Genomic DNA, 26,799 nt, shown 5'->3' on the forward strand with positions numbered 1-26,799 from the left:
GACATCTGCTGCCTATAGAAGATCTCGGGAGGGGTTTAATTGATTCTTGAAGACCTTAGGAGGTTTTAAGATGTCTCAAGAATTCCCAAGGAGGTCCTTTGCTGAATATAGAAGACTTATTTAAGATCTCGACTTCCTCTAGAAGTCCTCAAGATGTCTTCTATTGCCTTTAGAAGACCGGAGGAGGTCTTTAATTGCTTATAGAATACCTCAGGAGGTTATTTATTTCTCCTAGAAGACCACAGGTGATCTTCTACTTCATATGGAAATATTTAAAATGTCTTTTGCTGTTAATAAAAGACCTTAAGCCTGAAGATGTATTCTGTTGTCTCTGGAAGATTTCAGGAGGTCTTCTATAGAACATATGTGTATTTTCTATAGGAAATCTTAAGATGTCTTTTATCGCCTAAAGAAAGCCTCAAGAGATCTCCTATTGCCTCCAGAAAGAAGTCTTCCATTGCCACCAGAAGGCCTCAGGAGATCTTTTATGGCTATAATTACTTCAAGAGGACTTCGACTGATTCTATGAAGCCTCAGGAAGCATAGTATTGTCTCTTGAAGATCTCAGGAAGTGCTCTGTTGCCTACAAAGGACCTCGAGAGGTTTCCGACTGTGTCTAGAAGACATCAGGAAGCCTTCAGCCATCCTAAAAGACCACAGGAGGTCTTCTATTGCTTATGGAAAAATTTAAGATGTCTTCTGTTATCAGTAAAAGTCCCTCAGACCTTAGGAGGTCATCTGCTGCCTATTAATACATCAAGACAATTTCGACTTCGATTCTAGAAGTTCTAATGAGGTTATCTGCTGCCTATAGAAAATCTCAGGAGCGGTATAATTGATTCTTGAAGACCTCAGGAGGTTTTAAGTTGCCTTTAGAATTCCCAAAGAGGTCTTTTGCTGAATATAGAAGACCTCTTTAAGATTTCAACTTCCTCTAGAAGTCCTCAAGATGCTTTCTATTGCCTGTAGAAGACCACAGGAGGTATTTTATTGTCTCTAGAAGGCCTCAAGCGACTTCTATGCTTCTATTGCCGTTAGAGGATGCAAGGGATCTTCTAGAGATTTCCTATTATCTATAGAAGGCCTCAATAGGCCTTTTATCGCTTATGGAAAACCTCAAGAGGTTTATATTACCTAGAGAAAAGCATAGGCGGTCCTCTATTGTCTATAGAAGACCAAAGAGATTTCTGTTTTGTACAATTGACCTTAAAAGTCTTCCATAGATTCTAAAAAACCTCACAAGGTCTTCTATTGACTCCAGAAGACCTCAGGAGGTCTTCCTTAGACTCTTATTATTAAAAGTTTTACTTTTGGGTAATACGATAATCCTTGAAAAATATCGAAATTTTTTGAATATCTATGTTATCTGTATTTATTTTCAATAACTTTTTTTATTTTTTGTTCCGGTTTTACTCAATAATTGTCAAATAAGATCGAACCTCGGCTTTGTAGTGATTATAAGCAGCCACACGGAAATTGATCATATACTCATCTGTCTGAAATGGTATCAGTTTAAACATTTCACCATCCAATATTAGATTTTCAACAATTATGTCATGCTGAAATAAAATAAAACTATCAATTTTGAAAATATCTGATCCGTGGAAATTTTTAAAATTTTATGGAAGAAGCAATTTTCACAGACTTACATCAAATGGACACGTGTGATTTATATTCGAAAATGGTTGTATTAATTTGGAGAAAATTATTTTCCAAAACATGAAACGATTGCCGTTCCTTAAAAATGCACAAAAGTCAACGGTATTATTGTACATGAAGAGACGATAGCCATTACTGCCCTTTCGAAAGAATTGTCCATTCACCTGGACGCGAACAAAAATAAGAAAATAAAATAAGAAAAGCCGTTGAAAAATGTTCAATCAGAGACCGTTCTTACCGTTACATTAGTGACGGGTACCTGATGCAGAGCCACACGTATATTCAATGCCGTCTTGTAACGCGATAAAGCCTTTAGAGAACAGTTTTTAAATGTGGCAAACGGTTTGTCGAATTCCAGACACTCCAGTTTGGTCAATTTCACTTGAAGTGACGTGGAATCTTCTATTGTTATGAAAGTAATTGCCAACAGCAAGCCGAGCTTCATGTTAGATATTCAACTGAACTGAACTTGGGCCAAAATATATTTGCGTCAAAAAATATTTATGGTTAGCTTAAATATATGCCGATTTGTAAATATAATGACTTTTTAATAACTTATTTTATATACCTATTTGAATTTTTATTGAATATAACAGGAATTGCCTATGACCTATCAACTGCCGGTTGATCTTAATGAGATTCGCTTATGTTTAATTGAAATTATTATTATTTTTTTATTATAATTATCGCTGAAATCATAACAAAATTACAAAAAAAATTAGAGGATTTTCAATGAAAAGATAAAAAAGCAGAGGTATTATATGGAGAGGAATTATATTGAGAGGAATTCAAGAGGTCCTCATTTGTCCATAGGAAACCTAAAGAGTTTTTTAAATTTTTATAGAAGATTTTAACAGGCCTTCTATAGGCTCTAAAAGACTTCAAGAGGTCTTTCTCTGCTATAAAAACAACAAGACGTCTTATATTTTCTATAGAACACCATAGGAGTTCTCAAATTGCCTATAGAAGGCCTAAAGATGTCTTCCATTGCTATAGAAAATCTGAAGAGGTCTTTAATTATGCATAGAAAACCTCAAGAGGATTTCAACAGATTTTAAGAGGTCTTCATTTGTCTGTAGAAGACCTCAAGTAGCCTTCTGTTGTCTGTAGAAGAGCTTAAGAGGTCTTTTGTTGTCTATACAAGACATCAAGAGGTTTTCTGTGGTAAGTAGAAGTCTTGAACAGGTAATCGAATTTCCATAGAAGACCTCCGGAAGTCGCCAATATGCCCATAAAAGGTCCGGAAGTTCTTAAAATGTCTACAAAAGATCTCAGGATATCTTCAATTGTCTATAGAAGATCTCAAATGGTCTTAAATTTTCTATGAAAAATCTCAAGAGGTACTCTATTATTTATAGAAGACCTAACGAAGTCTTCAATTGTATACAGAAAACTTTAAGATGTCTTCAGTTGTGTAAAGAACAGCTACAGATATATTTAATTGTCTATAGAAGACATCAAGTGGTCTCAAGACGTCTTCAATGCTCTATAGAAGACCTCAATTGGTCTTTGGTTGTCAAGAGAATATCTTGGGTAGTTTTCAGTTGTCTATAGAACATTTCAAGATGTCTTCACTTGCCTATAGAACTCCTCAAGAGGCCTTCAATTGTGTATAGAAGGCCTCAGAAGACCTTCAACTGTCTATAGATGACCTTAAGAGGTCTTCTTTTGTCTATAGAAGGCCTTAGAAGACTTTCATTTGTCTGTAGAGGACATCAAGAGGTCAGCTACTTTCTATAGAAAGCCTCAGAAGACCTTCACTTTTCTATAGAGGACCTCAGCAGGTTTTCTATTGTCTACAGAATTAACAATTTATACAATTTATAAAGACATTAGGAGGTCTAAAGGGCGACTCAAGAGGTCTTCAAATGTCTATAGAACACTTCGAAAGGTCTTCATTGGATATAGAAGAGCTCAAGAGGACTTCATTTGTCTACCGAAGACCTCAAGAGGTCTCCATATGTCTATGGAAAATCTCAAGACGCCTTCAGTTGTCAACAAAATACCTTGGGATGTCTTCTGTTGTCTATGGAAGACCTCCAGAGCTCTGCAATTACCAATAGAAGTCCTCAAGAGGCTTCCAATTGTCTATAGAAAACCTCAAGGGGTGTTAACTTGTCTACAGAAGAACTTAAAAGTTCCTCCTTTATCTGACGAAGATTTCATGAGATATTCAGTTTTCTATAGAAGATTTCAAACAGAAACAATGCTTTACAAAAGACTGATGCCACCCAAGCAGAAAAGGCAGTGCTTGGTGTGTTTGAGAGAAAAATGCTTCGAAAGATTTACGGGCCAACCTGCGTTGACGGTGAATATCGACGTTGTATGAACCACGAGCTGTATCGCTATACAACGTCATCAGTATAGGTAAACATCAGTAATAGGTCAGCTAAGTAAGTAATTATAGAAGAGTTGACTTCAAGTGTCTATAGAAAACCTCAAGTGGTCTTCAATTGTCTATATAAAGGACAAAGATAGGTCGGCAATTGTCTGCAAAAGACTTTAAGAGGTCTTCATTTGCCTAAGGAAGACATCAAGCAGTCTTCAATTGTCTATAGAAGATATCAAGAAGTTTCATTTGACTAAAGAACACTCAAGAGGTCTTTAATTTTCTATAGAAAACCTCAAGGGGGGTTTTGTTGTCTATAGAAGACCTCAAGAGGTGTTCAGTTATCCATGGCATATCTTAAGAGGCCTTCAATTGTCTGCAGAAGATTTCAAGAGGACTTATTTGACTATAGAAGACCTCAAGCCGCCTTCAATTGTCTATAGAATACCTCAAGAGGTCTCAATTGTCTATGGAAGACTTCAAAAGGTCTTCAATTGTCTGTGGGAGACGTCAATATGTCTTCAATTGTCTATGGAAGACCTCAAAATGTCTTCAATTGTCTATGGGAGACCTAAATAAGTCTTCAATTGTATATGGAAGTCTTTAACAGGCCTTCACTTCTTTATAGACTACTTCAACCGCTCATTAATTGTCAAATGACAACTTCAAAAGGTCTTTAACTGTCTGTAGAAGAGGTCTTCCATAGTCTATATGAGGTCTTCCAAGTGGTCTTGAGTTGTAGATATAAGACGAAGAGAAGTCTACAGAAGTCTTTAAGAGGTCTTCAGTTGCCTTGAGAAGGCATCAATTGGTCTTAATTTGCCTATAGAAGTCTCATTTGATTAAAGAAGACCTCAAGAGGTCTTTAATTTTCTACAGAAAACCTCAAGAGGGGTTTTGTTGTCTATAGAAGACCTTAAGGGGTGTTCAGTTATCCATGGCATATCTCAAGAGGACTTCAATTATCTGCAGAAGATTTCAAGAGGTCTTATTTGACTATAGAAGACCTCAAACGGTCTTCAATTGTCTACAGAAGACCTCAAGAGGTCTCAATTGACTACAGACGGTCAAAAAAGTCTTTAATTTTCTACAGAAGACCTCAAGAAGTCTTTGGTTGCCTATAAATGCGCTCAAGAGGTCTTCAATTGTCAATAGAAAACCTCAATAGGTCTACAATTTTCTATGGTAGACATACAGTCGTCTTCATTTGGCTATAAAAGATCTCATGAAATCCTCACTTGTCTATAGATATCTGATCTCTGTGCAATAACTCTAGAGGTCTTCACCTATCTATAGAATACCTCAAGAGGTCTTCAGTTGTTTATGGAAGACCTCATGCGGTGTTCAGTTGTCTATAAGAGGCCTCAAGAGGTCTTCAATTGTCTATAGAAGCAGGGTTGTCAATTGTTCTGAGGCAAAAATCGCTACAGCCACATACGCACCATAGGTTTGTAGCGATTTTTACCTTGAAACAGTCAACATTCCTGCATAAACAGTGGTTTTTGTACGTCAAAAATCACCACATGTAGCGGGAAAACCACCAACTTGGCACCCCTGTATAGAAGACCTCAAGAGTTATTCAACTGTCTATAGAAGACTTAAGAAGTCTTCAACTGTCTGTAGAAGATCTCAAGAGGTCTTCAATTGCCTATGAAACTCCTCAAGAGGTCTATGGGAGACCTCAAGAGGTCTTCAATTCTCTATGGAAAACTTTAAGAGTCCTTCAATTGTCTGTGGAAGACCTGAAGAGATCTTCAATTTTCTATGGGAGACCTCAAGAGGCGACTTTAAGAGGCCTTCACTTATTTAAAGACTACTTCAACTGGTCCTTAATTGTCTAAAGACTACTTCAAAAGGTTTTCAATTGGTTGTAGAAGATCTCATAAAGTCTTCAATTGTCTATGGAAGACTTCAAAAGGTCTTCAATTGTCTATGGAAGACCAAAGAGGTCTTCAATGGTCTATGGGAGACCTCAAGAAGTCTTCAATTGTCTATGGAAGACTTCAAGAGGCCTTCACTTGTTTATAGACTACTTCAACCGGTCATTAATTGTCTAATGACAACTCCACAAGGTCTTTAATTGTCTGTAGAAGAGGTATTCCAAGTGGTCTTGAGTTATCGATATAAGACGAAGAGAAGTCTACAGAAGACTTTAAGAGGTCTTCAGTTGCCTTCAGAAGACATCAATTGGTCTATAGAAGATATCAAGAAGTGTCTTTTGATTAAAGAAGACCTCAAAAGTTCTTTAATTTTCTATAGAAGACCGCAAGAGGGGTTTGGTTGTCTATTGAAGACCTCAACTGTTGTTCAATTATCCACGGCATATCTCAAGAGGCCTTCAATTGTCTGCAAAAGATTTCAAGAGGTTTTATTTGACTGACCTCAAGAGGTCTTCAATTGTCTAAAGAAGACCTCAGGAGTTATTCATTTATCTATAAAAGACTCAAGAAGATCTCAAGAGGTCTTCAACTGTCTATGGAAGACCTTAAGAGGTCTTCAACTGTCTATGGAAGACCTTAAGAGGTCTTCACTTGTCTATGGGAGAACTTAAGAGGTCTTCAATTGTCTAAGGAAGACTTTAAGAGGCCTTCAATTGTCTATGGAAGTTCTGAAGAGATCTTCAATTTTCTATGGGAGACCTCAAGAAGTCTTCAATTGTCTATTGAAGACTTCAAGAGGCATTTACTTGTTTATAGACTACTTCAACCAGTCATTAATTGTCTAATGACAACTTCAAAAGGTCTTTAATTGTCTGTAGAAGAAGTATTCCAATTGGTCTTGAGTTGTCGGTATAAGACGAAGAGAAGTCTACAGAAGACTTAAAGAGGTATTCAGTTGCCTTGAGAAAACATTAATTGGTCTCCATTTGTCTATAGAAGATATCAAGAAGTCTCATTTGATTAAAGAAGACCTCAAAAGTTCTTTAATTTTCTATAGAAGACCGCAAGAGGGGTTTGGTTGTCTATTGAAGACCTCAACAGTTGTTCAATTATCCACGGCATATCTCAAGAGGCCTTCAATTGTCTGCAAAAGATTTCAAGAGGTTTTATTTGACTCAAGAAGACCTCAAGTGGTCTTCAATTGACTACAGATGGCCCATAAAGTCCTTAATTTTCTATAGAAGACCTTCTTTGTTTGCCTAAAGAAGCGCTCAAAAGGTCTTCCATTTTCAATAGAAGAGGTCTTCAGTTTTCTAAGGAAGATATCCAGACGTCTTCAATTGGATATAAACGACCTCATAAAATCCTCAGTGCAAGAAGTCCTCAGTTGTATAAAAAAGATCTCAGGAGGACTTCAATTGTCTGTTAAAGATCTCAAATATTTTCAATTATATATGCAAAACGTCTAGGGGTTTTCATCTATCTATAGAAGACCTCAAGAGATATTCATTTTTCTTTACACGATCTCAAGAAGTTTTTAATTGTCTGTAGAAGATGTCAAGAGGTTTTAAATTGCCTATGGAAGACCTCATGAGGTCTCAAATTGTCCATGAAAGACTTCAAGAGGTCCTCAATTGTCTATGGAAGACCTCAAAAGGTCTTCAGTTGTCTATGGGAGACCTCAAGAAGTCTGCAATTGTCTAAGGAAGACCTTAAGAGGCCTTCAGTTATCTATGGAAGACCTCAAGATGTCTTCAATTTTCTAAGGGAGGCCTCAAGAGGTCTTCAATTGTCTACGGAATACCACTAATGTTTACTTTTGGGTCTGCAAACCCTTGAGCATCGTCGGATAATGCAGTGTGCTCTTTTTGTCTTCGACTTGATTAACAATACAATAGATTCTGATGAATTACTTTCACAAATTCCATTATATGTTCCACCGAGGCAGATGAGGTATATTAATATTTTTAACATCCCTATTCATCGCGTAAATTATGCCATCCATAGCCCATTAATGAGAGCGTTTCGCTATATAAATGATACTAACATAAATTTTCAAAAAAAAATACTGTAAATTTATAGAGTTTTGCATTTCCAAAGATGATTTTAAACTGTATTTTGTAACTAAATTTTAATGAGGTGAATATAAATATCTAGATTTAAACAAATGTTTAGTTTAAGTATCATAGTCTGTAAGGAATACTTTGTTCTATAGACTGAAATAAATAAATTAAATTAACAGTCTAAAGACGACTTCACCTTAGTAGAGCGGTTCGTTTGATGGTGGTTGTTTTTTCTACGAAAGGGTTGCTAAAACCATGAATTTTATCGTTCTCATGCCCTGCAAGCAAAAACTATCGCGGAAGTGACTTAGGCGTGTGGCCCAGGGCGATGAAAACAGTCGCGGCGATATTCGCAGAAGTCTCCCTGAAGTGGCCTCCATTGTGAAGAAATGAACCACGCCGTCGTGTCGTCTTGGAAGTCACTCCAGCGACACTTCTAGAAGATCATTTCCGCGATAGTTCTAGAAATTAAAAAAAAAAAATATTAAAAAAAATTAAAAAAATAAGTCTATAGAAATTGTTTGTGTAATTCAGCAACGATCTTCCTTGGCATGTCTCCGGAGTGACCTCTTAGGCGAGGGAGTGCGAAACTCACTTCCAATTGTTGGCAGGGTGGGTGATTGATTGTCTGCTTGATATTATTGTGGTGCCAAAGCAGCTATGATCGCCCATATACGTTATCGGATGTACAACAACAACATACTCTCCCTTCTTTCTCATCTGCCGTTGTTTAGCAAAGGCTAATGCATAAAATATTTGAGCATCACTGTGCCAAAGGCACGTGGACCTTACCCATGTGTCGACACCACTACAAATGAATTATATGAGGTCTCACACGTACGACATCGATAGCGTTCATTTCGATCTCTCCACAAATATCGTGTGTGTTAATGCATTATTAAAATTAAAAATGATTGAAACAAGCGATAGCACTACCTTATTCATTGACTCCTGAACGAAGACTAAATAGTGGTTGTTCTGTTGTTACTCTCATCAAGGGCATGTGTGCCCCTTTTTGCCAGATACTGATCTTAACTATGATACTCTCCTCTCCCTCTGTCAACCGCACAATATATCTACTGGGGTTTAATCAGCGTGGACAATGGTTTTAAAGATAATGTGGGAAAATATCTAAATCAAGTATCGGCAACCTCTACAAATGCAAATGCAATGTGCCTGCGCACATTGAGAGCGTAAATATCGTTCTCTCTTCACAAACATTGTGTACCATGATGCCTTGCCAAAATTTAAAATCATTTAAACATGCGGCAGCACATCCTTCTTCATCAGAGTAAAGCAATGGGTCTCCCGTGAGCGTAAATTTTGTCACGCTCACAAATTTACTAACGACTCTAACTGGTGGTGAGAGAGAGAGAGAGTAAATTTACGCTCACGGGAAATCCATTGCCCTACTCTGTTCTTTATCGACTTCTCAACAGAAATGGGATGGCGGTCACCCAGCAAACCAATCGTACTGTCATCTTAACGAAATCGGAACAAAATTCTGATGATACGTCCGATGTCTGATCCGAAATCGTAACGATATCATAACGAAAGTTGCATGAAGTGGTTGACATAATTTCGGGACGAAATGTATCGATTTCGATCCGATTTCGTAACAAAATCTGAAGAAAATCCTTGGGAAATTCGGAAAGAAAATTTCTTTCCGACATTCGTTCCGAAATCGGCACAAAATCTGAACTATTTCCGCTTCGAAAAATCGCTTAGAACGACGTTGCTTCCGAAATTGTTCAGACGTGGCGGACATCCGACATTTGGTTTGCTGGGCATTTAACTTGAGTCGCGTTTGTGTTGTCTCTTGCTTGCTCGCGACTTACTGCCATGCCGATCCCTGATTTAAATTTATTTCCAAATTTATTTATTATACCCTCAGATTTTAGGCTAGGCTTATAGACTGGACTAGACTGGTGTAGACTTCGTATTTTTTCATCCAGTCGTGTATCATGTTGGAATATTGACTTTATCGGTCCAATCCTTCTGGTACCTCCCACACAAAATTCCGATAAACTGAAGTTTAAGAGCTCCTATCGGATGGTTTTGAAATTTGTTTCAGTAAGTTGTCCTTGCGGTTTCCTTTACGACTGTACAATTTTTTTCTTGCGCAAGTTATTACTTCCTAAAATATTGGCCTTAAAGCTCCAAGAAACCATGACGGCACCAACCAAAATGTCAAATCCGTAAGATAATTCTCGCAGGGAGTTTCTGATTGGTGTACACTTCGTATTTTTTCATCCAGTCGTGTATCAGGTTGGAATATGGACTATATCGGTCTACTCCTTCTGGTACATCCCACACAAAATTCGGATCAAGTGAAGTTTAAGAGCTCCTCTCGGATCGTTTTTAAATTTATTTCAGTAAGTTATCCTTGCGGCTCCCTTTAGAATGGTACAATTTTTTTCTTGCGCAACTCCATAGTTCCTGAGAAATTGGCCTAAATGCTCCAAGAAACCCTGACGGCACCAACCAAAATGGCAAATCCGAAAGATAATTCTCGCAGGGAGTTTCTGATTGGTGTATGTACTATACGTATTTTTTCATCCAGTCGTGTATCAGGTTGGAACATGGACTATATCGGTCTACTCCTTCTGGTACTTCCCCACACAAAATTCGGATAAAGTGAAGTTTAAGAGCTCCTCTCGAATCGTTTTGAAATTTATTTCATTAAGTTGTCCTTGCGGCTCCCTTTACGATGGTAAAATTTTTTTCTTGCGCAAGTCCATAGTTCCTGAGATATTGGCCTAAATGGTTCAAGAAACCTTGACGGCACCAACCAAAATGGCAAATTCGTAAGATAATTCTCGCAGGGAGTTTCTGATTGGTGTATGTACTATACGTATTTTTTCATCCAGTCGTGTATCAGGTTGGAACATGGACTATATCGGTCTACTCCTTCTGGTACTTCCCCACACAAAATTCGGATAAAGTGAAGTTTAAGAGCTCCTCTCGAATCGTTTTGAAATTTATTTCATTAAGTTGTCCTTGCGGCTCCCTTTACGATGGTAAAATTTTTTTCTTGCGCAAGTCCATAGTTCCTGAGATATTGGCCTAAATGCTCCAAGAAACCCTGACTGCACCAACCAAATGGCAAATCCGTAAGATAATTCTCGCAGGGAGTTTCTGACTGGTGTAGACTTAGCACATCATGTATCAGGTTTGAATATGGGCTATATCGGTCCACTCCTTCGTATACCTCCCACACAAAATTCGGATAAAGTGAAGTTTAAGAGCTCCTCTCGGATTGTTTTGAAATTTGTTTCAGTAATTGTCCTTGCGCCTCCTTGCGCAAGTCCATAGTTCCTGAGATATTGGCCTAACTGGTTCAAGAAACCTTGACGGCACCAACCAAAATGGCAAATTCGTAAGATAATTCTCGCAGGGAGAGAATTTCTGATGGTGCAGACTTAGTACATCGTATTATTTCATCCAGTCCACTCCTTCTGGTACCTCCCACACAAAAATTCGGATAAAGTGAAGTTTATGAGCTCCTCTCGGATCGTTTTGATTCTTTTTTCAATAGGTTGTTCTAGCGGCCTCATTTACAACGGCACAATTTTTTTCCGGAGTAAGTCAATACTTCCTGAGATAATGGCCCAAAAGCTCCAAAACCCTGCCGGCACTTACTAAAATGGCTTTTGTGCAAGGTAACATAAAAACTTCTTTAAAAATTTCTTCCAATTTAATGTCAATGATTTTAATGCAAACTCTTGATACAAAATCAATTTATTTTATATACCGCATAATTATTGCTTTTTGTTTGGTTTTGTTGTTTTTTTTTTTGTCAGTTGCTGAGGTTCTACCTCCGTCAGCACAGCTGACTGATGTTTTCTTACTTGTTTTCAATAAATTTTATTTTGTTTCGCTTCTGCGTTTCCTCAAAAATCATCAAATAAAATCGAACTTCAGCCCTATAGTGATTGTAGGCAGCCACACGGAAATTTAGCATATACTCATCTTTTTGGAAGGGTATCAGTTTGAACATGTCACTATGCAATATTAGCTTCTCAACAATAATGTCATGCTGAAAAAAAACAAAAAAAAAAGAAACAAATTTCAGAACATTCTGGAAAATAACATTTCACATTTTTCTTTCTTTTGCAGACTTACATCATATGGACACGTGTGATTTATATTCGAAAATGGTTGTATAACATTGGAGAAAATAATTTTCCAGAACATATAACGATTGGGGTTCTTAAAGAAGGAACAAAAATCAATGGTATTATTGTACATGAACAGGCGATAGCCACTGGTGGTGCCCCTGCGAAAGAATTGCGCATTAACCTGGGCAGAGAGAAAAGAAAGGAAGAAAGGAAAAAAATAACCTGCAAGATTATCAGACAACGACTTCTTACCGATATATTAGTGACGGGTATTTGATGTAGGGCCACATCCAAATCGAGTGCCGACTTGTAACGCGATAAAGCCTTTATGGAACATTTGTTAAATGTGGCAAACGGTTTGTCGAATTCAAAACACTCCACTTTGGTAAATTTCACTTGAAGTGGCATCGAAATCGGTAATATTACGAGTAGGACTGCCAACAACAAGCCGAGCTGCATGTTGGATATTCAACTAAACCGAATTGAACTTAGGTTAAAATCGAATTGAATAAATTGAGATATATTTTTAACATAAGTATATATCGATTTGCCAAGTTAATGACTTTTTAATAACTTGATTTTTACATATACATACATATGTGTGTATATATTTAATTGAAATTATTATTATACATATAATAATTTAGGAATTATTTAATTTAGGAATTATAATGCATGCACATCAATATCATTAAGTTTAGAAAATCTATGCTGATGATATTAAAAATACACAAAATTGAGTATTCGCAAGGTCAGTTCTCCCATTCTTCCAAATATTTTAATAAAGTAAGATTCTCTTTTATCTTCATAAGATCATCGAAACCTCTAGCGGTCTTTAAATTATCTATAGAAGACCTCCAGAAGCCTTCCATTGTCTATAGAAAACCTCAATTGTCTATAAAATACCTCAAAAGGCTTTACGTTGTCTCAAATGTCAATATGTCTTTTATTGTATAAAGAGTACATTAATATGACCTCTGCTGGCTATAGAAGACCTCACTAGGTCTATAGAAGTACTCAAGAGGACATCCATTGAACGATTCTGACCGGCTTTAACATGGCGAAGCTCAGGATTTATCTTGATCCCTCTTTCATCTCAAGTGGATCCTGACCTTCCCGTGGTGTCACCTGGGGAACTGCCTTTAACACCCGTTAAAGGTAGTGAGCTAACATGTGCCGCGCGTTCAGCCATAAGAACGTTAAGAACTTGGGTTTAGGCTGCGGGTTAGTAACCCTCCCCTAGAAAAAACAGCCTATCATGAAAAAACGAAAGAAAAGAAAAACAAACCCCTCTAAAGTTGACGAACCCCGCAAACGTTTTAAGGACCATGATCTGCGAATCTGCACCTGGAATGTTCGCACTCTTTATAGAGAAGGTGGAGTTTACGCATTGGCAGATGTACTTGAAAAGTACAAGGCCGACATTACTGCCATACAGGAAATACGATGGAATGGGAAATGCGTCACAACAACACCTAAAGGTGACGTACTGTATTATAGCTGCCATGACACAAAACATAAGTTTGGTTGCTGTAGTTGGTCGGAGGATAAAACATCTGGTCTCCAGCTTCACCCCAGTGAATGAAAGACTCGCTGCAATTCGATTAAAAGCAAAATGCTTCAACATCAGCTTTATTTGCGCTCATGCTCGCACTGAAGACAAGGACGAACAGTTCAAAGATATATTTTACGAGCGCTTGCAAGAAACTTCTGACCGTTTCCCTGTCCATGACATTAAAATTATTCTAGGCGATTTAATGCCAAAATTTTAAAGGAGGATATCTTTGGCCCAACAGTCGGGAAATTCAGTCTCCACAGTGAAACATCTGACAATGGTATGAGGCTGATAGACTTTGCAGCTGGAAGAATCATGGTAGTTAACAGTACCAGCATCTTAAGCATCTCGATATTCATAAGGGCACCTGGCTATCGTCAGATCAAAGAAAAAGAAATCAAATTGATCACGTTGTGATAGATGGAAGACATGCATCGAGCGTGTTGGATGTACGATCGTTCCGAGGTGCAAACATAGACTCGGACCACTTCCTTGTTGCAGCAAAGGTACACATCCGGTTAAACGTAGCAAACAAAGTACGAACAGACACAACACGAAAGTTAAACATCGGTAAGCTGTAATCACAACAGATAGCCACAGCATATTCCACTCAACTGGCCCAACTGCTTAATCAAAGCACTCTTCCTCTCGATAACATATCCGGACAATGGCAAGACATTACACACCCCATGCAAACAGCCGCAAAATCAGTACTTGGATACCAGAGACCAAGGAATCTATGGTATGACCTGGAGTGTCGTGCTGCTACCGAAGAGAAAAATGCTGCATATAGGACTACTTTACAATCAGTAGCAACGCGTAGCGTACGAGAGAGGTATCGGGAGAAAAGGAGAGAGGAGAAACGTTTTGTCCGCAGGAAAAAGAGAGAGATGGAAAAGCGGAAGTGTGAACAAATCGTGATGTACAGGAGCCAAAATGAAGTCCGAAAATTCTACCAAAAAATGATGGCTTTGGTACAGGCACATCCTCCTGTAGAGACCAGCAAGTTAATCTGGTAAGTGATACAGATAGTGTGCTATGGATATGGAAAGAGCATTTTTCCAAACTGTTGGTATCCAATAGTAGCGAAGACGATGATACCACAGATCCAATCCCAGAAGATGGTATTGAATGTATACCACCCGCCTAAAATGAGGTAAAGACATCAACAAACCGGCTGAAGAATAATAAGGCAGCAGGAGCTGATGGCCTACCAGCCTACGAGCTGGCCTACGAGCTGGCCTACCAGCTGTTTAAAGCCGCAGGCTACACGCTGATAAGGTGTATGCATCAGCTAGTTAGCTCCATCTGGCTGGAAGAATGCGTACCCGACGATTGGAAGCTGCGCATCCTGTTTCCCGTCCATAAGAAAGGAGATAAGATTTTATGCTCAAACTATAGGGGCATTAGCCTTCTCAATATCGCCTACAAGATAGTGTCAGGGATATTGTGCGAACGACTAAAGCCCATGGTCAACGAAATAATTGGATTATACCAATGCGGCTTTAGACTTGGCAGGTCCACCACTGACCAGATATTTACCCCGCGACAAATCCTGCAGAAGACCCAAGAGATGCAGATCGACACCTACCACCTTTTTGTCGATTATAAAGCAGCCTTCGACAGCCCTCTACGTTCAAAGGTATTCCAAGTCATGTCTGAATTTGGAGTCCCAGCAAAGCTCATTCGGCTTTGTAAAATGACTCTAACTGACACAAGATCTTCAGTTAAAATAGGAAAGAACCTCTCCGAAGAGTTTTGTACCAAAAGAGGTTTCAGGCAAGGAGACAGCATTTCGTGTGATTTGTTCAACATCCTGCTGGAAAAGGTTATGCGAGAGGCAAACGTTAAAAGGACTGGCAAAATCTACACCAATAGCGCAATGTTACTTGCTTATGCTGATGATATAGACATCTTGGGACGATCAGTAAAAGAAGTAACCGATACCTTTATGAAGGTCGAAGGAGAATCTGCTAAAGTGGGTCTGGCGGTAAACGGCGAGAAGACCAAATTGATGGTGTCGACGCGCAATGCGTTCATTGAGATCGGACCAACTGTTGAAGTTGGTTCCTATAATTTTGAGGTAGTAAAAGACTTCGTATACCTCGGCACCGCTGTAAACACAACAAATGACATCAGTTGTGAAATAAAAAGAAGAATTGTATTGGCCAACAGATGCTACTTTGGCTTAAGTAAGCATTTCAAAAACAAAGCCACAACTCGTCAAACAAAAATAACGCTTTACAAAACACTGATACTACCCGTGCTGATGTATGGTTCCGAAGTCTGGGTACTTGCGCAAGCAGACAAGGCAGTGCTTCGTGTGTTTGAGAGGAAAATTCTTCGAAAGATCTACGGACCAATCTGCGTGGACGGTGAATATCAACGTCGTATGAACCACGAGCTGTATCTGCAATACAACGACATCAATATAGTTAAACGTATCGAGATGCAGCGATTGCGTTGGCTAGGCCATATAATAAGAATGAGCAATGATGAACCCTCTAAAAAGGCGTATAAATTCGGGCCACATGTCGGTGCACGTAGAATTGGCAGGCCAAAAAATAGATGACGCAACCAAGTGGATGAAGAGGTGACAAGGCGCGGTATTCCAGAGAACGAAGCACTAAACAGAGAGAATTGGAGATCTTTTCTATGGAACAAATGTTCTGTAATGGGCCAGCTAAGTAAGTAAAGACCTCAAGATGTCTTCTGTTGTCAAAAGAATATCTCACGAAGTCTATAGATGAACTGAAGAGGCCCTCTGTTGCCTATAGAATACATCAAAGGCGCATCAGAGTACTACACAAGACCTCAAGAGGACTTCTGTAGTCTGTGAAAAACCTCAAGAGGTCTTCTGTTTTTTTATGGAAAACCGCAAGGGGTCTTCAATTGCCCGTCGAAGACCTCAAGCGGTTTTCCGTTGTCTTTAGAAGACTATAGACGATTTATGAGGTCTTCCATAGTCAATCGAAAACCTCACGAGGTCTTTGTCTACAAAAAAACCTCAACAGGTCTTTAGTTTTCTACAGAAGACCTTAAGAGACCTTCAATTATTTATAAAAGACCTTAACAGGTATTAAATTATCTATAGAAGAAAATCTTTATGCTGTCTCAAGAAGAACTTATGAGGGCTTCAATTGTTCGGAGAAGTCCTCAAGAGGTTTTCTGATTTCTGTAGAAGACCTAAAGAGGTCTTTACTTGTCTACAGAAGTCCTCGCGAGGTCTAAAGAAGAACTAAAGAGATATTTTGTTGTCTACAGAAGACCTCTGTTTTCAATTGAAGGCCTCAAACTATCTTCTGTTGTCCATAACAGATCTCAAGGAGTATGTTTCTGTCTATAAAAGACTTATGATGTCTTCCATAGAGGTTTTTTGTTGTCTTTAGAAGACATCAGGAAGTCCTCTGTCGTCAATAGAAGGTCTCAAATGGCCTTCAATTGTCTATAGGAGATCTAAAGAAGTCTTCTATTAGCTATCGAAGACCTCAAAAGTTTTTTTTTTCTTTAAAAGGCGACAGAAAATTTTGTGTTATCTCTAAAAGACCTCAAGAGGACTAACATGGTCTAAAGAAGATGCCAAGAGATATTTTGCTGACTACTATAGATTCAAAAGGGTTTTTGTTGTCCAAAAAGACGTCAGGAAGTTTCTGTACTCCAAAGAAGAATTCATGACATCCTCAAGAGGTCCTCTATAGATAACCATAACAGGTCTTGCACAAAAAACCTCAATTGATCTACAAGTGCCTGTAGAAGACTTTAAGACTTATCCAATTGTCCATAGAAAGCCACAAGAGGTTTTCAATAACAGAAGAACTTTTAAAGGTCTGCTGTTGGTTAAGAATATCTTAGAAGAAGACTTTAACAGGATTTCAGTTGTCAGTAGAAGATATCAAGAGGCGGTAGAAGACGTTAAGAAGACTTCAATTACTTATGAGGGACCTGAAAAAGCCTTCTAATGACCACAGAAGACCCTATGAGGTCCTCAACTACTTTTAGAAGGCTGCAAGAGGTCTTCTGTCATCCAAGGAAGACCTCTAGATGTCTCTTGTCTATAGAAGACCTAATTGAGTCTTCTGTCGGCTATAGAAGATAACCTGAGGTCTTGAGTTGTCGTTCTAACAGAATACCTTCTTACCTAAAGGTCTTGACCTGTGGCAAAATTTAATTAAACAAGTAAAAAAGTATCGATCGGCTTTGCCGACAGAGATATACCCTCAGCCTGTATGTATGGGCGTATGAGCCGACAGAAATATGGGTTGGATTAAAGCTCAAAAATTTGCGGGGGATATCGATAGATAGGGCTTTTGTACCATATTAGCCTACGAAAAGCATAATATCGGGCCACTAGGGAAACCTTCAGTAAAAATGTCCAAAGGATCCTCAAACAGACCCTCAACTATTAAAATGTGTTGAACATTTGTATGAGTGGTACCTCAAGTGTTGGACCGATAGGGCACAAATTTGAACATAAACTAAGCTTGGAAAAAAAATTTCGAGATCGAAAATTTGGACCAAATCGGTTGCTACGATTGTGAGATATTGCGCTTATCATTTTAGGAAATATTTTCAAACATTTGTGGGAGAGGTTCCGGAAGCAGTGCACCAGTAAGCACTACCATCGACTTGCATCTAATATTCGAAGAAATATTACGATATCCAAACTGTGGATGAACGCAGTATTCGGTTTGAGCTCTACAGCCACTACATATGGTGCCATAGGGGTGTTTTTACAACTTTCGGGCTGTTTCCTCAAGAAGTATGGACTTGCCCCTGAAAAAACATTTATTGTCTTAATTGAGACAGAGAATGCAAGATGCGTCAACAAAAATCAAAGTGATTCGAGAACAGGTCTTAAAGTGAATTTATCTAAAATTTTGTGTGGGAGGTACCCGAAGGACTGAACAAGACAAATATAGTCCATATTCGAACCTGATCTATATCTGGTAAATATATTAGGATGTGTAAAGTATGGACCAAATCGCTCACTCCCACCCAGAGTTATCGTGCGCACAATTTGTCCGAACATTTTTGAACTTTTGTGGGGGAGGTACCTGAAGGATTGGACCGATATGGCTTATCTTCAAACTTAAACTATGTTTGCACAAAATATTACAAATACCAAATTGTGGACCGAATCGGCAGATCGGTTCGAGAGTTATCCTGTGCTCCAACTACCACACACTATGTCATAGAGGATTTTTTGCAACTTTCAGGCAACTTTCTCAGGAAATATGGACTTGCCCCTGATGAAACTTGTACCGTCGTATGGAGGGCAGTGAATACAAATTGTTGCAATAAAAATCAAAGCGATTCTAGAGCAGGTACTAATCTGAATTTTTCCGAAATTTTGTGTGGGAGGTATCCGAAGGCGTGGACGGATTGAGTCCATGTTGGAACCTCATCCAAATCTTGTAGAATTTTCACGATGTGCAAAGTATGTGCCAATCGGTTCCTCCCTTCAAGTGTTATGGTGCTCACAAATTTTCCGAACATTTTCGAACTTTTGTGGTTGAGGTACCGGAAGGAGTGGACCGATATAGCCCATCTTCGAACTTAAACTAAGTTTGGACAAAATATTACGAAAGCCAAATTTTGTACCAAATCGGTTGATCCATTCGAGAGTTATCGTGCGCTACAGCCAGCCAGACAGTCAGACAGATGGACGGACCTGGCTAGATCAAGAGGTGTTAAATTTTTCTATGATGTCAAGAGGACTTAAATCTTCTATAGAAGACCTCAAGACGTCTTCTGTTGCCTAGAAAAAATACAATAGGGATTTGTTGTCCAAAAAGACGTCAAGAGTTTTTTTTTGCCCAAAGAAAAAACTCCTCAAGAGTTCTACTATTGTCTATAGAATACCCTAAAAACGTTTTTTCTATAGAAGACCTCAAGACGTCTTCAATTGTCTGCAGTATATTGTCTATATGGAAGCAGGTGTTCTATTATCCACAGAAGACCTCAAGGGGTCGTCTATGGAAGACCTCAAATGGTATTCAATTGTCTTCAGAAAACTTCAAGAGGTCTTCCGTTATCTATAGAAGACCTAAAGAGGTCTTATAATGTTTAGAAAAGATCCCGGAGGAGTTTGTTGCCCAAAAAGCGTCAAGAGGTTTCTCTTGTCCAAAGAAGAATTCACGACTTTAAGAAGAGGTTTTTTTGTAGAAAACCTTAAGAGTTCTTCCATAAAAAAACTCAAGACACCTAAAATTGTCTGCTGATAGACAACTTCGAGAGGACTTCAATTGTCGGTAAAAGAACTCAAGAGGCCTTTAATTGTGTACAGTCGACTTCAAGAAGTATAAATATAGTTTATAGAAGAGATCAAGAGGTCTTCAGGTGTCTATAGAAGATCTCATACCTCATGGGGTCTTCATTTGTTTACAAAAAATATCAAGAGATCCTCAGTTAGAAGCCCATTAGAAATCTTCCGTTGTCTTTAGAAGACTTCAAATGGTTTTCAATTGACGATAGAAGACCTTCTAAGGTTTTCTGGATCACCCAAAGTAGACCTAAACACGTTTTCAGTTGCCAATAGAATACATTAACAGGTTTTTAGTTACCTATAGACAACCTGAAGTCCTCATCAATCTTTAGAAGACCCCAAGTGGTCTTCAATTGTCCAAAGAAGGTCTCAAGAGGCCTTATTCTATGGACAGAAAACCTTTTCAAGGCCTTCTTTGGACAGAAACCCTTCTAAAGGTCCGTTAAGCGAGGATTTTTTTACTAAATTTTGCCACAGGTCATCTTCCTACTAGGCGTGGATTTTTTTCTAAATTTCTCAACGCAAGGCGTGGATTTTTTTACTAGATTTTGCCACAGGTCATCTACTCACTGGGCGTGTTTTTTTTTCAAAATTTTGGCTGAGGTCATCTACCCACTAGGCGAGGATTTTTTTACTAAATTTTGCCACAGGTCATCTGCCCACTAGGCGTGGATTTTTTAACTAAATTTTGCCACAGGTCATCTGCCCACTAGGCGTGGATTTTTTAACTAAATTTTGCCACAGGTCATCTGCCCACTAGGCGTGGATTTTTTAACTAAATTTTGCCACAGGTCATCTGCCCACTAGGCGTGGATTTTTTAACTAAATTTTGCCACAGGTCATCTGCCCACTAGGCGTGGATTTTTTAACTAAATTTTGCCACAGGTCATCTGCCCACTAGGCGTGGATTTTTTAACTAAATTTTGCCACAGGTCATCTGCCCACTAGGCGTGGATTTTTTAACTAAATTTTGCCACAGGTCATCTGCCCACTAGGCGTGGATTTTTTAACTAAATTTTGCCACAGGTCATCTGCCCACTAGGCGTGGATTTTTTAACTAAATTTTGCCACAGGTCATCTGCCCACTAGGCGTGGATTTTTTAACTAAATTTTGCCACAGGTCATCTGCCCACTAGGCGTGGATTTTTTAACTAAATTTTGCCACAGGTCATCTGCCCACTAGGCGTGGATTTTTTAACTAAATTTTGCCACAGGTCATCTGCCCACTAGGCGTGGATTTTTTAACTAAATTTTGCCACAGGTCATCTGCCCACTAGGCGTGGATTTTTTAACTAAATTTTGCCACAGGTCATCTGCCCACTAGGCGTGGATTTTTTAACTAAATTTTGCCACAGGTCATCTGCCCACTAGGCGTGGATTTTTTAACTAAATTTTGCCACAGGTCATCTGCCCACTAGGCGTGGATTTTTTAACTAAATTTTGCCACAGGTCATCTGCCCACTAGGCGTGGATTTTTTAACTAAATTTTGCCACAGGTCATCTGCCCACTAGGCGTGGATTTTTTAACTAAATTTTGCCACAGGTCATCTGCCCACTAGGCGTGGATTTTTTAACTAAATTTTGCCACAGGTCATCTGCCCACTAGGCGTGGATTTTTTAACTAAATTTTGCCACAGGTCATCTGCCCACTAGGCGTGGATTTTTTAACTAAATTTTGCCACAGGTCATCTGCCCACTAGGCGTGGATTTTTTAACTAAATTTTGCCACAGGTCATCTGCCCACTAGGCGTGGATTTTTTAACTAAATTTTGCCACAGGTCATCTGCCCACTAGGCGTGGATTTTTTAACTAAATTTTGCCACAGGTCATCTGCCCACTAGGCGTGGATTTTTTAACTAAATTTTGCCACAGGTCATCTGCCCACTAGGCGTGGATTTTTTAACTAAATTTTGCCACAGGTCATCTGCCCACTAGGCGTGGATTTTTTAACTAAATTTTGCCACAGGTCATCTGCCCACTAGGCGTGGATTTTTTAACTAAATTTTGCCACAGGTCATCTGCCCACTAGGCGTGGATTTTTTAACTAAATTTTGCCACAGGTCATCTGCCCACTAGGCGTGGATTTTTTAACTAAATTTTGCCACAGGTCCCCACTAGGCGTGGATTTTTTAACTAAATTTTGCCACAGGTCATCTGCCCACTAGGCGTGGATTTTTTAACTAAATTTTGCCACAGGTCATCTGCCCACTAGGCGTGGATTTTTTAACTAAATTTTGCCACAGGTCATCTGCCCACTAGGCGTGGATTTTTTAACTAAATTTTGCCACAGGTCATCTGCCCACTAGGCGTGGATTTTTTAACTAAATTTTGCCACAGGTCATCTGCCCACTAGGCGTGGATTTTTTAACTAAATTTTGCCACAGGTCATCTGCCCACTAGGCGTGGATTTTTTAACTAAATTTTGCCACAGGTCATCTGCCCACTAGGCGTGGATTTTTTAACTAAATTTTGCCACAGGTCATCTGCCCACTAGGCGTGGATTTTTTAACTAAATTTTGCCACAGGTCATCTGCCCACTAGGCGTGGATTTTTTAACTAAATTTTGCCACAGGTCATCTGCCCACTAGGCGTGGATTTTTTAACTAAATTTTGCCACAGGTCATCTGCCCACTAGGCGTGGATTTTTTAACTAAATTTTGCCACAGGTCATCTGCCCACTAGGCGTGGATTTTTTAACTAAATTTTGCCACAGGTCATCTGCCCACTAGGCGTGGATTTTTTAACTAAATTTTGCCACAGGTCATCTGCCCACTAGGCGTGGATTTTTTAACTAAATTTTGCCACAGGTCATCTGCCCACTAGGCGTGGATTTTTTAACTAAATTTTGCCACAGGTCATCTGCCCACTAGGCGTGGATTTTTTAACTAAATTTTGCCACAGGTCATCTGCCCACTAGGCGTGGATTTTTTAACTAAATTTTGCCACAGGTCATCTGCCCACTAGGCGTGGATTTTTTAACTAAATTTTGCCACAGGTCATCTGCCCACTAGGCGTGGATTTTTTAACTAAATTTTGCCACAGGTCATCTGCCCACTAGGCGTGGATTTTTTAACTAAATTTTGCCACAGGTCATCTGCCCACTAGGCGTGGATTTTTTAACTAAATTTTGCCACAGGTCATCTGCCCACTAGGCGTGGATTTTTTAACTAAATTTTGCCACAGGTCATCTGCCCACTAGGCGTGGATTTTTTAACTAAATTTTGCCACAGGTCATCTGCCCACTAGGCGTGGATTTTTTAACTAAATTTTGCCACAGGTCATCTGCCCACTAGGCGTGGATTTTTTAACTAAATTTTGCCACAGGTCATCTGCCCACTAGGCGTGGATTTTTTAACTAAATTTTGCCACAGGTCATCTGCCCACTAGGCGTGGATTTTTTAACTAAATTTTGCCACAGGTCATCTGCCCACTAGGCGTGGATTTTTTAACTAAATTTTGCCACAGGTCATCTGCCCACTAGGCGTGGATTTTTTAACTAAATTTTGCCACAGGTCATCTGCCCACTAGGCGTGGATTTTTTAACTAAATTTTGCCACAGGTCATCTGCCCACTAGGCGTGGATTTTTTAACTAAATTTTGCCACAGGTCATCTGCCCACTAGGCGTGGATTTTTTAACTAAATTTTGCCACAGGTCATCTGCCCACTAGGCGTGGATTTTTTAACTAAATTTTGCCACAGGTCATCTGCCCACTAGGCGTGGATTTTTTAACTAAATTTTGCCACAGGTCATCTGCCCACTAGGCGTGGATTTTTTAACTAAATTTTGCCACAGGTCATCTGCCCACTAGGCGTGGATTTTTTAACTAAATTTTGCCACAGGTCATCTGCCCACTAGGCGTGGATTTTTTAACTAAATTTTGCCACAGGTCATCTGCCCACTAGGCGTGGATTTTTTAACTAAATTTTGCCACAGGTCATCTGCCCACTAGGCGTGGATTTTTTAACTAAATTTTGCCACAGGTCATCTGCCCACTAGGCGTGGATTTTTTAACTAAATTTTGCCACAGGTCATCTGCCCACTAGGCGTGGATTTTTTAACTAAATTTTGCCACAGGTCATCTGCCCACTAGGCGTGGATTTTTTAACTAAATTTTGCCACAGGTCATCTGCCCACTAGGCGTGGATTTTTTAACTAAATTTTGCCACAGGTCATCTGCCCACTAGGCGTGGATTTTTTAACTAAATTTTGCCACAGGTCATCTGCCCACTAGGCGTGGATTTTTTAACTAAATTTTGCCACAGGTCATCTGCCCACTAGGCGTGGATTTTTTAACTAAATTTTGCCACAGGTCATCTGCCCACTAGGCGTGGATTTTTTAACTAAATTTTGCCACAGGTCATCTGCCCACTAGGCGTGGATTTTTTAACTAAATTTTGCCACAGGTCATCTGCCCACTAGGCGTGGATTTTTTAACTAAATTTTGCCACAGGTCATCTGCCCACTAGGCGTGGATTTTTTAACTAAATTTTGCCACAGGTCATCTGCCCACTAGGCGTGGATTTTTTAACTAAATTTTGCCACAGGTCATCTGCCCACTAGGCGTGGATTTTTTAACTAAATTTTGCCACAGGTCATCTGCCCACTAGGCGTGGATTTTTTAACTAAATTTTGCCACAGGTCATCTGCCCACTAGGCGTGGATTTTTTAACTAAATTTTGCCACAGGTCATCTGCCCACTAGGCGTGGATTTTTTAACTAAATTTTGCCACAGGTCATCTGCCCACTAGGCGTGGATTTTTTAACTAAATTTTGCCACAGGTCATCTGCCCACTAGGCGTGGATTTTTTAACTAAATTTTGCCACAGGTCATCTGCCCACTAGGCGTGGATTTTTTAACTAAATTTTGCCACAGGTCATCTGCCCACTAGGCGTGGATTTTTTAACTAAATTTTGCCACAGGTCATCTGCCCACTAGGCGTGGATTTTTTAACTAAATTTTGCCACAGGTCATCTGCCCACTAGGCGTGGATTTTTTAACTAAATTTTGCCACAGGTCATCTGCCCACTAGGCGTGGATTTTTTAACTAAATTTTGCCACAGGTCATCTGCCCACTAGGCGTGGATTTTTTAACTAAATTTTGCCACAGGTCATCTGCCCACTAGGCGTGGATTTTTTAACTAAATTTTGCCACAGGTCATCTGCCCACTAGGCGTGGATTTTTTAACTAAATTTTGCCACAGGTCATCTGCCCACTAGGCGTGGATTTTTTAACTAAATTTTGCCACAGGTCATCTGCCCACTAGGCGTGGATTTTTTAACTAAATTTTGCCACAGGTCATCTGCCCACTAGGCGTGGATTTTTTAACTAAATTTTGCCACAGGTCATCTGCCCACTAGGCGTGGATTTTTTAACTAAATTTTGCCACAGGTCATCTGCCCACTAGGCGTGGATTTTTTAACTAAATTTTGCCACAGGTCATCTGCCCACTAGGCGTGGATTTTTTAACTAAATTTTGCCACAGGTCATCTGCCCACTAGGCGTGGATTTTTTAACTAAATTTTGCCACAGGTCATCTGCCCACTAGGCGTGGATTTTTTAACTAAATTTTGCCACAGGTCATCTGCCCACTAGGCGTGGATTTTTTAACTAAATTTTGCCACAGGTCATCTGCCCACTAGGCGTGGATTTTTTAACTAAATTTTGCCACAGGTCATCTGCCCACTAGGCGTGGATTTTTTAACTAAATTTTGCCACAGGTCATCTGCCCACTAGGCGTGGATTTTTTAACTAAATTTTGCCACAGGTCATCTGCCCACTAGGCGTGGATTTTTTAACTAAATTTTGCCACAGGTCATCTGCCCACTAGGCGTGGATTTTTTAACTAAATTTTGCCACAGGTCATCTGCCCACTAGGCGTGGATTTTTTAACTAAATTTTGCCACAGGTCATCTGCCCACTAGGCGTGGATTTTTTAACTAAATTTTGCCACAGGTCATCTGCCCACTAGGCGTGGATTTTTTAACTAAATTTTGCCACAGGTCATCTGCCCACTAGGCGTGGATTTTTTAACTAAATTTTGCCACAGGTCATCTGCCCACTAGGCGTGGATTTTTTAACTAAATTTTGCCACAGGTCATCTGCCCACTAGGCGTGGATTTTTTAACTAAATTTTGCCACAGGTCATCTGCCCACTAGGCGTGGATTTTTTAACTAAATTTTGCCACAGGTCATCTGCCCACTAGGCGTGGATTTTTTAACTAAATTTTGCCACAGGTCATCTGCCCACTAGGCGTGGATTTTTTAACTAAATTTTGCCACAGGTCATCTGCCCACTAGGCGTGGATTTTTTAACCAAATTTTGCCACAGGTCATCTGCCCACTAGGCGTGGATTTTTTAACTAAATTTTGCCACAGGTCATCTGCCCACTAGGCGTGGATTTTTTAACTAAATTTTGCCACAGGTCATCTGCCCACTAGGCGTGGATTTTTTAACTAAATTTTGCCACAGGTCATCTGCCCACTAGGCGTGGATTTTTTAACTAAATTTTGCCACAGGTCATCTGCCCACTAGGCGTGGATTTTTTAACTAAATTTTGCCACAGGTCATCTGCCCACTAGGCGTGGATTTTTTAACTAAATTTTGCCACAGGTCATCTGCCCACTAGGCGTGGATTTTTTAACTAAATTTTGCCACAGGTCATCTGCCCACTAGGCGTGGATTTTTTAACCAAATTTTGCCACAGGTCATCTGCCCACTAGGCGTGGATTTTTTAACTAAATTTTGCCACAGGTCATCTGCCCACTAGGCGTGGATTTTTGAACCAAATTTTGCCACAGGTCATCTGCCCACTAGGCGTGGATTTTTTAACTAAATTTTGCCAAGGTCATCTGCCCACTAGGCGTGGATTTTTTAACAAATTTTGCCACAGGTCATCTGCCCACTAGGCGTGGATTTTTTAACT

The 26,799-nt window shown here is 39.5% G+C and overlaps 2 protein-coding genes across 2 annotated transcripts in view; one reads left to right on the plus strand and one right to left on the minus strand.

Annotated features, from left to right (window-relative positions):
- LOC141403257 (uncharacterized) overlaps positions 1-26,799 on the plus strand; it is a 42,569-nt gene that overhangs the window by 13,643 nt on the left and 2,127 nt on the right. The gene's annotated exons all lie outside the window — the stretch shown is intronic.
- On the minus strand, positions 1,410-2,104 carry LOC141401663 (uncharacterized). The gene is made up of 3 exons (XM_073982002.1): positions 1,898-2,104; positions 1,650-1,823; positions 1,410-1,559 (listed from the first exon to the last, which is right to left on the minus strand). The coding sequence occupies exons 1-3, from the start codon at positions 2,102-2,104 to the stop codon at positions 1,410-1,412; spliced, it is 531 nt and encodes a 176-aa protein (XP_073838103.1).

The sequence above is a fragment of the Musca autumnalis genome, unplaced genomic scaffold, assembly GCF_047663935.1.
Source record: "Musca autumnalis isolate F117 unplaced genomic scaffold, ASM4766393v1 scaffold_4, whole genome shotgun sequence".
Taxonomy (NCBI): Eukaryota; Metazoa; Arthropoda; class Insecta; order Diptera; family Muscidae; genus Musca; species Musca autumnalis.

Excerpts from the sequence above, each read along its gene's own strand:
- LOC141401663 (XM_073982002.1), bottom strand. The coding sequence starts at position 2,104 with ATGAAGCTCGGCTTGCTGTTGGCAATTACTTTCATAACAATAGAAGAT. Across the intron at positions 1,824-1,897 it reads TACCCGTCACTAATGTAACG|GTGAATGGACAATTCTTTCG; the intron begins GTAAGAACGGTC and ends GTTCGCGTCCAG. Across the intron at positions 1,560-1,649 it reads ATCACACGTGTCCATTTGAT|CATGACATAATTGTTGAAAA; the intron begins GTAAGTCTGTGA and ends ATTTTATTTCAG.